Source organism: Morone saxatilis, unplaced genomic scaffold (genome assembly GCF_004916995.1).
Source record: "Morone saxatilis isolate NCDOM2014 unplaced genomic scaffold, NCSU_SB_2.0 Contig14, whole genome shotgun sequence".
NCBI lineage: Eukaryota > Metazoa > Chordata > Actinopteri > Moronidae > Morone > Morone saxatilis.
The window spans coordinates 625,706-636,446 of NW_023339696.1; the positions used below are offsets into that span (position 1 = coordinate 625,706).

Genomic DNA, 10,741 nt, shown 5'->3' on the forward strand with positions numbered 1-10,741 from the left:
CTCCCCTCCTGTTGGGTTGAGCTGAGGTTGGTAGCTGTACAGTAAATTGGGGGGTGCAGTCTTTATGCTGAGTTGAAGAGGGGAGGGGTAGGAGGGAGGAGCAGGAAGGCAGTGATCGCTGTTCAGTCATCTTCCAGTCCCTGGTTGAGGAGAAAGTTGGCTGCCAGGTTCTCGTTCTTCTCGCAGGCAAAGTAGGCCTGGATCACCAGGGCCTCGGGGAAACCCAACGCTTTTAACTTAAGAAAGCGAGGAGAAGGAAGGCATTTAAAAACATCACGATCTGCAGCTTTTCATTTGTAATGTGACAACAGGGAAAGCACATTTGCAGTATTCACTCTCACTCACCCTTTCGATGGCTTCCTTCTCTTGAGGTGTAACCTGGATGTAGTTGACAGGTGCGCCCTCCTCCCCTGCTGCCCCCATCTCTCCAACCTCTGGCGCATCTCCCCCTTCTCCTACTGGCTCGTTCAACATCTGGATGAACAGCTCCTGATGCTGACTGATTTGCTGGGGGAAACAGATGTGAAGTAAGAGGTCATGGTTATTATGTGAAACGTGTAAGCTACAAAGACAAGAAATTGAGATGAGCAGCAGGAACTTTAATGAACCATCTATCATACCTGTAGAAGTTCGGGGTTCTCCCTGCCTAGTTGCTGGAGAAGAGCTGGAAGCAGAGAGGGGTTCTGCTGGATGGCCTGTCTCATGTGCAGAAACTGGGGCTGGGTCCGCAGGAATGCAAGTGGGTTCTCTCCTGGTGGCGTGCAACATTAATAACAATTAATAACGGTTAGCAAGAGAGCAAACTCAGTTAAATGCAGGAACATTTAGATGCATTTCATTTTTGCAAATTTTGTTTTCCAGGCGTTCCTAGCCAACCTCATGGTTTCATTAGTGCTGTCTGCAGGGACACGTTGCCACCAGCAATTGCTCATTACTATTCAGTCAGAAAAAACTGGAACAATAACTTTCCAATTAGGCAAGTAATAAATAGTTTCGAGCTTCTAGGGTTATGTTTTCCAGCCAGCCACTGCTGTCAGCCCAACCATCGATTGCTGATTTGTGTTTGTGTGTGCGTGTATGTATGCGTGCGTGTATATGTATGTATGTATGAACAAAATTAACTTACAAAATGTCAAAGAGAAAGGAAATTCCTATTTTCCCTATTAAAACAGAAAAATACAACTGTACACCTTTTAAATGTCTTTTTTTTGCCGAACCAAGACTAGCTTAATGGCTTAATTTTTATTCATTCAAAACTAACCGTTCCAACATAAACTCCAGTGTGGTCAAAATAACCCTTATTTCAGAGTTCTCACTCATACTCCAAAGACAGACCATTAAATTAGCTAAATAACATAACTAATCTCCCCAAAAAATCCTAAAAAAAAAAACAACCAGCAAGACTACACATCACACTCACCCACTTTTGAACACATCCCAGGTGGTTTCTGGATGTACCAGAGGCTGCACAGCCAACCAAGACAAAATAACAAAACATCACTCAGACTAAACTGATGTTGGTCCTTACACTAAACAAGCCCATCATCCAAAATGTTGAGTAACAGAATGTAGTTACTAAATTCTTTGTTAGTGAAAAAGTAGTCACATTACTGTAATGCATCATTACTCAAAACTGACTACCACAGCAAACAAGGCAGCAGGCTGAAAACTGGCTGTGTGTATGGTGAAATTAGTAGCATTCATTGCTACTAATTTTTCACAAGCAAATACCTACATCAAATGGTCTGCTGAATGACAGTTAAATGTGCATTTTTACATACTTTACAAACAACACCTACATGTTCCGTTAATAATAATAAAGACTAGAGAGTAGAAGATTCTTACATTTTTAGAACCTGGACCCATTAAATGTTGATGTGAAATGAAAAAAAAAAAAATTTAACGATTACATGATGTCAAAATAATTTTTTTTCTAGTCAACTAATCAATTAATCGACTTATCGTTGCAGCTCTAGTCCTGATAAAGAAAATGACTCAGAGAGCAACGAGTCTCTGCAGAGTGATGAACTATCAGCAAAGCTGGTGGCAGCTAACAAGTCTAACAACAATTTACACATTCCCAAAAACATTCAGTGAGCAATGCGTCATGCAGTGAATCACTGCCTGCCGGTGAACCTGTGACAATTACTTATTGTAGCTATCTGCTAATGTATCCTGTGTGGAATGGTCTCCTAAAAATAAGCTTGAAAGGATAGTCCAGATTTTTGGCAAAGGTGGTATGAGTCACCTCTTCCAGTGTCCATTTTGATGCATGATACTAGCTGAGGCTATTTTTTTTTTTTTTTTTAAAGAACATTTTAAAATCCACAGTGACCCACCAGTACTGGGTTGCTGTTTTTTTGGTTTAGTTTCTTTTTTCACAGCAGGGGGAGACGGATGCATAAATGTTGTATTTTTGGACCGAAATGAGTTGCGTGCCTCACCCTCTGCTAGAGATGCCGGGGCTTCTGTGGGTCCAGATGCGGGGGCCGGCGCTGGGGGATTACTCTCCTGGACTGGGCTGCTGGGAATACCCTGCAAACACAACAATGCTACTGTCACACAAACACACACTCCTTGCATGCTGCCAAATAACGTGGAGACATCAAAATAGTGCAAGGGCCACGGAAGACAGCTAACTAAAGCAGGCCAACAACAGTGCCTTCATGAAAGTTCTAATGCTCCATTTTTGTGTTTTAGGCCGGTGTTGACTCAACTTTATGGGGATTATAATAATTTTAGGGACTGCAGCGTCTTATAGCATTATCCTAAAACAGTATTTAACATTTTGTCCACCCCAGTTTTATCAATGGGTGTAGAAACTAAAACTAAAATGAGAAATTACAAAAAAAGTATGATATTAATTTCCCTCGCAGTGCACAGAGACGTGGTGTTCTTGTGTCACCAATAATTAATTACACTAAAATTAAATCAGGAAGCAGAATGGCTCACACTGATTAACATCATGTTCGTCAGGTTTTTCAGCCTAGTTAGCCATTCTATTCCCAGAGTGTGACCTCTCTGCAGTGTGTGAAGGCAGCGAGCAGACAAAGCCCAGCAGTGGCAGCTGGTGCTCAGGGAAATGTGAGATGAAGTGTGCTGGAGAGAGAAGACCTTGTGCTATGTCTTTATATTTTAGTATTCCTATGTAGGAAATTGGATTACCACAATAGGCGGACATGCTATTCACTAGGCACAACCCTAATTTGTAAAGCATATACTACATTTGATAACAATAACCAGTAAAATAAATGAATAACTAAAGTGCCAAGAAGGGAATTACCTACCCAACAGTGTGGGCATTACAGGTAGAAAATGAATACTTGACTTTATTTTTGTTCATGTTGGTCAGCAGTGGTGCTTTTCAGGTGGTAACAATGATATCATTTGGTGTGACTCACAGTGAGAAGGTACTCCACAGCTCTGTGGGGGTTGTTGAAACTGGCCCGTAGTGCAGCCACCACTCTCTCCCTTTCGTAGCCCATAGACATGATCTCTGTCAGCATGGCCTCATATTCGGCTCCAGTCACTGAACAAACAAACAAACAAACAAACACAGGACCAAGTTACTAACTCCTTTAAGAAGTATGAATGTAGGCCTGTAAGCTCCCTGATTACAAACCTTAAAGAGATACTCCACTTTTGACTATCCAATTCTCACCTCTTGTAGGCTTGAGAGGTGGTCCTGAAAAGTTTGTGATGCATGTTTTACATTTATTCATTTGGCGATTTTGGCCAGAGCAACGAGCCACTGTAGCCTGCTCCTTTGTGGAGGACGGCAGTGGAGAGAAGTGGAATATGCTGTAGCAGTGGTTTCCATGTGTTAAATCTTTTTGCTGTGACTAAACGCCATTCTAACTGTTGTGAATCTGACTAAGATGAGTCCTCTGTGAAGGAGCAAGCTGCAAACGGGAGAATGTAATATTAAAAATAGATTTTCAGTAAACATGCTTCATAACTTCCCAGACTAGACAACCCTGTAGTTTTTCCCAGCACAAGGTTGACTGAAATAGAACTAAGCCTTAAATCAACACTGAGGGTCAACTCATTATATGCAAAGATCAACAATAACCAAATAATAATAATAATAATAATAATAATAATGAAAAATATAGGTTCTTCTGGCTCTTCCTAGTGCTCTTAATGGTATTTATTTAGAATCCACCGGGCCAACGAAAGCAACCAATAAAAAAGATCGTTGATTGTCGAGTCTGATTCACAGGTTGTCAAATACAACGCTTTGGGAGACTGGGAATAAGACTCAATCAACTGTCTTCAAGCCTCCAATCCAAAGCATCGTTCTTGGCTCTCATTTGTTGTTTTCGTTCAAGCCCGGTGAATTCTTGTAAATACCATTAGGAGCACTAGGAGGAGCCAGAGGAACCTGATTGTTTCACAGAACAGATTATCTGTCTCATGGTCTACTGTCAGGATATAGTGAAAGGTTCAGCAGATATGATAAAAAGTCATTTTTATAAAAATTAACTACTGCAGCTTAAATCATACATACACAGTAAACACATTGGGAATATGGTCTTTATTAGCAGCATGACTCCTACTCTTTAATTCTTTGCAAGTATGTACATAATCTATGTGTGGACTAAATGGGAATCCCCAACGCCCTTTGCGGCACCACAATAAGGAATGGCTTACTTTTGTCACAGCCTAAATATAGGAACAGTATGTATTGCACTGCAGCCTGTAAAGTCCCTGACTCACAGCAGTAACCATTTCTGGCACAGAAAGTATAACCTTAGTCCAGAAATGCACTGCTGTGATATTAAACCAGAAATAACACTGTAAATGGTCTGAAATTGTAAAGTTTACATTTAGAAGTGAGTAAAAGCCCAAACAACTGCACTGAGACTACAATTGCTTTTGTACAGCATATGATGTAAGTCTGGCAGGGAGCCATCCGTTACCTACCGAGTGCTGAGGAGGCATCCAAGCCCTGACCTCCGCCACTGGAACTGCAAAGCATAAAAGGTGAAGAAGAAAAATCAGACTACCTACACAACATTTCTGGGTTTTCAAGGTGTTGTTTTCCTTGTGTTCAGCATATAGGTGGACAAATTAACTTCTAACAATTAAGGTTGAAAAAGGACACGAGTAAGATCATTTATATATGATACTCATCCCTCTGTTGGTGTTTTTGACTGGCAACAAAAAGCCAAAATCCACTCACTCACTTTTTCAACATAGCAACGACACAGTGAAGTTTCCCTCCAATACCAATTTCTTTGGTCAAGAGTATAGACACCAGCTTGTAATAAATGTTCATCGAAACAACAACCTACACTTTCATTTAGTAGTTTTGCTAAGTCAAAAACATTAATTTACTTCAACTTAGAAAACATTTTGAGGGGTACATTTGGGTGCAGTGACAGGACATTTTGATGACGTGACGATGACGACGTGGATCATACCCTACATATTGATAGAAATATCAATACTGATTTTTCCAGTATTACTTCCTGTCTCTCTGTAGTATGTCAAAAATGGTTTCAGTAACATTGTACGTAGTATAATGGAATGGTTCTACCTGGCTGGTTGTTGTGGTTCTGTGGCAGCGGCACTTGGCTCTTCTTTGGCCTCCTCGGAGGGAATGGAGACAGCTGCAGGGGTTGGGGCTGGGGCTGAAGCTGGGGTTGTGGCCGGGACAGCTGTTGACGTGGAGCCAGAGTCCTGTACGGGGGGCTTGGGGGCTTCTGAGGCTGGAGGCGAGGCAGCAGCTGCGGGCTTAGCCTTTTGTCAGTTCAGAAGGAGGTGCTGTTAGACTAGCAACTGAACAGTGAAACACTGACATCGATTAATGTAATTGTTGATGATAGATTAACTCAGGTATTTAAGTTAAAACCCAACCGCACTATAAAACCTCACCTTGGACACCATCACTACAACAAAATTCTTCTCATCAATTTTGTAGTCCTTAATCGGTGTGTCATCTTGCAGGATTTTTCCAGCGTATATCAGCTTCTGCCCAGATACAGGAAAGTTATCTTTTCCTCTTTCTGCTTCTATCTTCTCTTTCAAGGCCTTCACCTGAGAAAAAAGAAAAGAGTAATCATAATCAATAACCACTGACATGCAAACACCTCCTATAGTCTCTTATGGCTTTTATTTCTACACATTAATAAAATGAAAGTCTTACATTCCCCTCTTTGATCTGACCTTCAAATCATAGGACCTAGATGTTAGACCAAGCACCTGTCAACTAAAGAAACCTGCCTACATGGACCAATGACAGTGTCATTACCAGACCGGGAAGAATCACAGCTACAACAGCGCATATGTAGAGGTTTCATTCACATTCAGTGTATCGAACAGCATGACAGTGCTTACCATAAATGAGATAAAAGTGGAAAGTTGAATGCTTGATATTATACACTATGAGTAACGTAAGTATTATGCCAAATTCAAATTGAGTAATCGAATGCTCGCTTAACGTTGGCCTTGTTAGCTAATACATGTTAAAAATGTGAACATGCTAACAAACTTAGCCAGCTTCTTGGTGCGCTACCAATAATTCTAATTGGCAGTGTCATAAGCGTTAGCATTAGCAATAATAGCGCAGTGGGCAGCTTGGGTTTATTACAGAGCATTACAAACCAGACCACACCGGCTATTACTGAATAGCAGTAGCAGCGATGTAACCACGACACAAACTTGAAACGAGAAATGTGTTTGCAGTCGCGGTGACTTTGTAAACGGGCTGTTCTGCTAACCAGCTAACTGGCTAACGTTTGCTAGTTAGGGTTCGCGTTGTTTAGCACCCGTTTCATGTTGGTTTTTACACGGGTAACGCGTACTGTTGTCGGGCACCCCTCTGCCGAAACTACATCAATCGTTCTTTAATTGGACATTTCAAACAAAACTGCTGGGTCGCGAAGGTAAAACATATGTCCCGCCGCTAGCACTGTTAGCTAAAGTTAGCAAGTTAGCTAATAGCCACTCACCGTTTGTTCGGGGTCTATCTCAATCTGAATAGTCTGCTGTTGCAGTGTTTTAAGCGTGATCTGCATGGTAGCGGCGGCTGACGGTGTGTCAGATGCACTTCAAATTGAAAAATAGTTGCTCGCTAAAGCAGTTAATTTGTTTCTAAAGTTGGCGTTTCTGGTGAGATAACAACTAGCTGAAAAATGTGTGTATCCATGAGCACTCAGCAAATCGCCATCTTTGGTGACAAGTTGGTGGTGCGGCGAGAAAAGCTCCGCTGGAAGGACGAGATCTCGTCTGCACTGCGCGACTGTGGCGAGCTGTTCAACGTGTGAAATCTTTCTATATTTAATTAGATTATATTATTATATTATACACATTCATTTGGAATATTCATAACTCTAGTATATCAAATAAGGAAACTAATTTAAGACATCTGCAATTACAGTCTGATTGGTCAGAACAGTAAATCAAGATGTCTCCAAATATATACAGTCCTATGAAGACCTTCATATTATTTTATCATTTATTCGACTGAGTTGTACAAATATTGCATGCTATATGGCCTATCTGCAATGTATTTATGACTGGTTAGAAAAGCAATGTAATATCTCGAATTCAATTTTGACTTGTATGAATACACTTCATACACACACTATATTTAGTCAAAATGGGTAGGCTATTATTTAGCAGAATTAAAAATAATTAAAATACATAGGTTTTTCTTAAAAATACACTGAGCAGAGGACACATTTTTTCTGCTAATAATGTTTCCATTTAAATTTGTTTCATTTCCATCCTCTTTTCAAAGGTCACATTAGTGCGTCAGTACTTCTTATTGATATTTATTTTCTCTTGTCTTTATTTGAATATTTGGTGTTGAGGTAATCCAAAAGTAACGGAAAGCAAAGTTACATTACTTTAATGATGTGATGTTTGGAGTAGGTGACTGACTACATTTTTAACTTTAAGGGATTATATTTTTAAAGTGACCTGCCCACTCATACAGGTGTTTTCAGTTACAGGTTGAAGCTGAGAGGAGCCATGCTGGGAGTGATGTCACACCATTGGGAATGATAACATAGTAGTTGTCAAATGTTAATCAAGTTTAGTCTGTACATGTCTGCACAGTTCTGAGAAGAGGTCTTACAGAATAAAAAAAGTGAAAAAACCTGTCTGGGAGGACTCTTTGTGTGCTTTGAAGCTGCAGTGTGTGACATATAGGAGGATCTATTGTCAGAAATGCAATATAATATTCATAGGTATGTTTTTTTTTAGTGTATAATCACCTGAAAATAACAATTGTTGTATTGTCTTAGAATGAGCCGTTTTTATAACTACAGAGATACAGGTCTTCTGCACAGTCCACCATGGGGAGCCACCAACATTAGAACAAATCGGACAAACCAAACACTGACTGTAGATAGGACCTTTCTCATTTTGTTGTTTGTTTTGTGGCCGTAGTTTCTCATTTTTCAATAGATTCAATTTGCTAGCTACAAAAGCAAAGCATGTCATGGTGGTGGAGGATAAAAATCACACATTTTTCACAACCTGGAATCCCAAAGTTGTTTCTTAGAAACTGTGATACTACAATTTCTCGACTGCTTCTCACAGGCTGTTTGCAGAACACTTAATTCTACTCAACATACACAGAATACGTCTACATAAACAGGACAACAAGCTCATATATAAACAATAACATTTGTAGACAGTGGGACAATAGTGCAATGGATGCTGGAATAAATATTTTTGAGGTAGGTTTATATGACAGTTTATAATATACCATAATATAAATGTGTTTTGAGTAATGATATATGAAACTGAATTTCAGCAATGAGAAATTATGAATTAATTTACAGGCACAGTGGTACAAATAAATAAAATTGAAATTGAAAATTGGTTAGAGTGCCAGGGTTATTGTACAGGAATTGTTCCTGACAATGTGTGTCTGGAGTTAATTGTTTTTCAGGGTAATGGCCTGTGGGTAGAAACTTCCTATGTCTGTTGGTTTTGGCGTGCAGTGCGCTGTAGCGTTGTTATGGGCTGCTCAAGTATTATAGAATTATACAGGATGTTGTTCACTTATCCACTATCCAAATTCATGCATGTGGAATCAATTACTCTGTGGTCAGTAGCAAAGTGAGAGCAGACAAAACGTCATTATTTAGTGTTAGGTGTAGTGTCTCATACCTGTAATTTACACACCGACTAAAGGTGAAGCGCTGCATAGCAGTATTTATTGCAAAAAGTAGTGTACTGACTATGGGGACTACATCTTTTCTTCTCTGAGGACCACTAATGCTAAAGTGGACATAGAATTCAGACATTTAAATTAGGTGATGGAAAGTACATATAGTGCCCTAGGTAGCAAATACTGAGTGATTCCAGACCGACTGAAACAGGGAAACAGTTCGCCTGACTCTGTCCAAAGTAAATGGTAAATTGTAAATGGACTGTACTAATATAACGCCTTTCTAGTCTTTGGACCACTCAATGGCCTGTACAACTTCATTGCCACACTCACCTTTTCATTCTACCACACATTTTATACACTGGAATGGCAAGTGGCGCCATGCAAGGTGCCAAACCTGCTCCCCAGAACGGAAACTAATCATTCATACACATTCATACACCGATGCACATCATCTGGAGCAATTTGGGGTTCAGTGTATTCCTCAAGGACACTTCGACATGCAGTGAGTGGAGAAGGGGATCGAACCGCCAACCTTCCGATTAGCCACTGTGGTTCTACCTCTGAGCCACAGAAGCCTAAAGTAGAGCTTTGAGCCTGGAAAAAATTCTGTGCCAGTCCAAACCACAGAAGCAGTTTTGGGCCCAAACCCGAGTAGTACATACATTGTGCATAATGTAATGCAAATTATTATCAAAACTAACAAATTCACAATTCAGTTGCATGCATTTTTTTATAAAATATTGAATAAAAAAAATAAAAAATTCTGCCCAAGCCTGACCTATGGCATTTGTTTCGGGCCCAAACCCTGAACCCGGCGGGTCGTGTCGGGTCCAGTCGGTTTCGGGCAGAGAATCAAAGCTCTAGTCCAAAGGTAACAAAATCTGCCTATAAGCACCCCCAAAGCTCACTAATGTGTTGCATTGTGTTTGTTTAATCCGTTCACAAACCAAACCACAGAAGTGACAAGTTAATGTTTCACAGGGGACTATTTCTTGGCCGCAAGCAGTATCTTCCTGAAGCCCTGTCGTCAACTTGAGGCTAGCTGTTTTCCTCTTATTTGTTTCTTCTAATCTGAAAAGTAACTAGGAACTGTAGTGGAGAAAAAAGTATAAAGTAGTATAAAATAGAGTTGGTATATATTACATACCAACACAACAACATCTGTACACTAGCACCATCAGCATTATAACTACATAAATGTATGTTCACGCAATGACATAAAAAAATGTGTAAGGGATACATAAAAAAAACGAAAAAAAAAAAAAACATCACATACAGGAAAACCTAAGATAGTCAGAGAACTTGAGAAATGAACTTGAACTTGAGAATGCCTTCTAACTTCCATCTAAATGTCCTACAATCCTAATAACTAACCCTTAACATTTTTATTATAGGTATTTTATTGGGGTGTTTAAAGAATGAGTTGACCTGGCCTGAAACCAGCAAACAAATATAAAACATATATAAAAAATAAATATATTAAAAAGCTAAATAGAAAGCAATAATGATAACCCTTTGGGATTGTTCTTAAGTGGGGAATCGGTACATACACTTCTACTTTACAAACGTATCTGTACTTCTATTTGAGTGAAGAATGTGTGTACTTTT

At 39.8% G+C, this 10,741-nt stretch overlaps 2 protein-coding genes across 2 annotated transcripts in view; one reads left to right on the plus strand and one right to left on the minus strand.

The window, feature by feature from the left end:
• On the minus strand, positions 1-7,207 carry rad23aa (RAD23 homolog A, nucleotide excision repair protein a). The gene is made up of 9 exons (XM_035654209.1): positions 6,957-7,207; positions 5,881-6,042; positions 5,543-5,745; positions 4,927-4,970; positions 3,402-3,529; positions 2,445-2,535; positions 621-751; positions 346-507; positions 1-236 (listed from the first exon to the last, which is right to left on the minus strand). The coding sequence occupies exons 1-9, from the start codon at positions 7,020-7,022 to the stop codon at positions 123-125; spliced, it is 1,101 nt and encodes a 366-aa protein (XP_035510102.1). The 5' UTR covers positions 7,023-7,207; the 3' UTR covers positions 1-122.
• The window catches only part of zgc:158403 (tetratricopeptide repeat protein 39A), a gene marked incomplete at its 5' end in the record, with an annotated part of 767,589 nt that overhangs the window by 201,625 nt on the left and 555,223 nt on the right, over positions 1-10,741 (plus strand).

Coding starts and splice junctions, on each gene's coding strand:
- rad23aa (XM_035654209.1), bottom strand. CDS start 7,022: ATGCAGATCACGCTTAAAACACTGCAACAGCAGACTATTCAGATTGAG. Junction 6,043..6,956: donor AGATAGACCCCGAACAAACG/GTGAGTGGCTAT, acceptor CTTTTTTCTCAG/GTGAAGGCCTTGAAAGAGAA. Junction 5,746..5,880: donor TTGTAGTGATGGTGTCCAAG/GTGAGGTTTTAT, acceptor AACTGACAAAAG/GCTAAGCCCGCAGCTGCTGC.